This window comes from Emiliania huxleyi, assembly GCF_000372725.1.
Source record: "Emiliania huxleyi CCMP1516 chromosome Unknown EMIHUscaffold_1395, whole genome shotgun sequence".
Classification (NCBI taxonomy): Eukaryota; Haptophyta; order Isochrysidales; family Noelaerhabdaceae; genus Emiliania; species Emiliania huxleyi.
The window spans coordinates 3,974-7,071 of record NW_005201196.1 but is presented as its reverse complement, the minus strand read 5'-3'; the positions used below and the strand labels follow the sequence as shown (position 1 = coordinate 7,071).

Sequence of the window (3,098 nt, the reverse complement as noted above, 5' to 3'; positions counted from 1 at the left end):
GTCATAGTCGCGTGCGTCGACGAAGCGGCGGCACCGCCTCAGCAGCCGAGCAAAGGCGCCGGCGCCGCCGTCGACGAGGGCGTCCTGCAGCCGCGCCGAGATTGCGATCTCGCACGAGCGGGCGACGTGAGCCTGCGCCGCGTGGGGAGGCATCGCCATCACCGCCCGCAGGAAGGAGGCCGTCCGGCCGCGCTGCAGCTCCGAGCTGTCGGCGGCGCAAGGGCAGGCGCCGCGATTGCTCGCCTCAAAGGTGGCGTCGTAGAGGGGCGTGTGGCCACCTTCGTCCCGCGCGTGCACGCTCGCGCCGTGCAGCACCAGCAGCTTGCAGGCATCTAGCCGCCCGTTGTACGCCGCGACGTGCAGCGGCGTCGCGCCGGTTGCATCGCGAGCGCTGGCGTCCGCGCCCGCCTCGAGGAGGACGAGCACGGCCGCGACGCTGGAGCTGAGGGCGGCGTGGTGCAGCGCGGTGCTTCCATGTGCGTCGGCCGCGTCGAGCGGCGGTGATGCCGTGTCGGCCACCAGCCGCTCGAGCTCCGACGCCTCGCCGAGCATCGCAGAGGTGAAGAGATCCGAGAGAGGGCCCCAGCCAGAGTCGTCGAAGCAAAAGCGGTGGTAGATCGCCGCGGCCGGTCGCAGGGCCATGTGTGATGAGACGCACAAACGATGGCAGCCAACGCACAAACGATGGCGTCGCCTGCCCCCACGGCTCGCCAGCGGACACACTGTTCCGCACTCGGCTGTGAACGCCGGTAAAGCAGCACCCCGTCCCCATCCAGGTTGTTGGTTGCTGCCCCAGGTCCCGCACTATGTAGGTGCACTGCTTCAGCAGCGTACACCTCGATCCTGTACCGTGTGTCTTGTGAGCCTGTTTGTGTCTGTGTGTCGCTCGTGCGTGTCGTCATCAATCATCTGTCTTGCGTCCACCCATACCGCGTTGGTGTCCAGTCCGAGCCTGACTGTTCTTCACCTTCCTACATACATACATACCGTGTTTGTTTATAAACCCCCCCAATGAACAAACCAGTGAGGGCAATTAGTGAGGGAGGGCGAGACGATCGTGGATCGAGGAGTCCCGTGCCATGGCGGAATCGACCCTATCCCACCAGTGCAACAGTGCGGGTGGTGCGACGTGCCCGCCGAAACATCGGTTCAAACGACGTTCACAGCGCCAATTCGGCCCCAGCTCTTCGGCCAGTCTTCGGCTCGCTCCGGCTCGCCGGTGAGTTGGTTGGTTGCTGGCAGCACGACCCCAGCACCGGGGGGTCCTGAGAGCTGTTGGTTGCCGCTCGATTCACAGCACAGTGCGGAACAGGGGTTGCAACCTGGTAAAAAGACGGCTCGCAGCTGGCCCGCCACCACATGACAAGACACATGGCGATTCCTCTTGGGGTGGGTACTAGGTGATTGTCGCTGATGGGGAGTGTGCGATTGTGGCAGTCTAGTCTAGCGTGCGTGCAGCGGTGGCTCGGAGCGTTACCGCTCTCGAGCCACGGCCTGTGGCCGGCTCTTTCCGGCACGGGGCCCGCAGCGCTGTCAGCCTACGTCTCTGGATTGCGCGGGTGGCGATTCCTCTTTTGCGTATTGCGGATGAGGGTGGGAGCCCGAGGATGTGCGATGTCTATTGGTGTTCTCGAGAGTGGTTTGGCACGCGCGCGCGCGCACACGCGCACGCCCGCGCACGCCCGCGCACGCCGCACACAGCAACACCCGAGACAGCTCCGACAGCACCCGACAGCTACAGAGCCCCTCGCCTGTCAGACACGCACCCGACAGCACCCGACAGCACTGACAGCACCTGACAGCTGGTCTGACAGAGGCACCTGACAGTGCCTGACAGCTGCCCGACAGCCCGACAGATCACCTGACAGCACCTGACAGCCTGACAGCCAGGGCTCAGCCCGTCTCCCCTATCGCTACCACCCCCCTCTCGCCTCTCGCGGTGTCACTGTCGAGTCAGGTGTGAGGCACAGGTGTGACGAGTTAAGAGTCCGGAGCGGCGCCCGGGTTGAGGGACAGGACCGTGACCGAGTCGCGAGTGTGTGTGCTTCCCTTCCTAGTTCCTACACGAGAGCTGTGTTGCGCAAAAGAAATCGCCGCCCCAATGTACTGGTGGCCAGACAGCGGCAGAAAACACCACGCAAGAGTACTTTGTCAAATAAATAACTAAAACGGTGGTGTCAAGGTGGCCTCGAGTGGCCTCTCGAGCGATTCTAAGATCAGGTCTGCCACCTCCCCGCTGGAAACGAAAATCTAAGTTTCAAATCTCGAATAAATCTCGAAGCACACTTGAATGCTCACTTGGCAGGTAACATATGCGCCACGCGCCCCAACCGCTCCTCTGGTCGCCGCCGGCCTCCGCGGCGGCGGCGATGTCCCAGCGCCACCCATCGGCCAGCCCTCAGATCGATCGATCGGCGCTCAAAGTCGGCTTCAGATCCGAGAACGCTGCTGGCGCCGCCGCCGATCCCAGCGGCGACGCCAGCAGCTTCCTCTGCTCTCCAATGCGCCGAGAAGCGACGCGGGGGTGCTCGGCCCGCCATGGACGACGAAGGTTCCGCCGGGCGCGCGTCAGCCGGTCCGGTGGCACCCTCTGCGCGCGGCACCTGCCGGCGCCCCGACGACAGCCGTCGCGCCACCGCTGATGGAGGGGCGGTCGGCGCCGCTGCCGCCGCGCCGCCGGTGGGAGGGGCACTGGTGGTGGCCTGGGCGGCCCTCCGCCGCCGCTCGGGGCGCCCGGGCAGCGGTGGCAGCCTGCCGCCGCACCACTTCGAAATGCCCGCTGACCACTTCGAAATGCCCGCTCGGCGGCCCGCGATCGGCGCTATTCTTTTTTCTACTAAGCAAAATTCAAGCCAATTGAGGAAACTGAAGCGGGCAGGCTGGAAGCACTGAGGGACGGCCGATTTTCGCCCAGTGGTAGACCTGATCTTAGAATCGCTCTCTCGCCTCCGATCACCCCTCCGTCTCAAACGGCGACGGCGACTCCACTCCCGCGCACAGCCGGCGCCGCTCCTCCTGCGCGCGCAGCCACACGGCAGAGTCGCGCACGCGCTCGCCGTAGTTTCGCACATTAGCCTCGAGCGAGGGTAGCTGCTGCG

The 3,098-nt window shown here is 65.2% G+C and overlaps 2 protein-coding genes across 2 annotated transcripts; one reads left to right on the top strand and one right to left on the bottom strand.

The window, feature by feature from the left end:
• Window positions 1–34: 34 nt before the first annotated feature.
• On the bottom strand, window positions 35–642 carry EMIHUDRAFT_252607 (hypothetical protein; the record flags this gene model as incomplete). The annotated part of the gene is made up of 1 exon (XM_005787973.1): window positions 35–642. A coding segment is annotated over one exon (608 nt), but the record flags the coding sequence as incomplete, so codon positions are not given.
• Window positions 643–2,247: 1,605 nt separating this feature from the next.
• Window positions 2,248–2,803, top strand: EMIHUDRAFT_373329 (hypothetical protein). Its single transcript, XM_005787972.1, has one exon. It carries the CDS (start codon window positions 2,313–2,315, stop codon window positions 2,640–2,642), a length of 330 nt encoding a protein of 109 aa, XP_005788029.1. The 5' UTR covers window positions 2,248–2,312; the 3' UTR covers window positions 2,643–2,803.
• The last annotated feature ends 295 nt before the right edge of the window (window positions 2,804–3,098 follow it).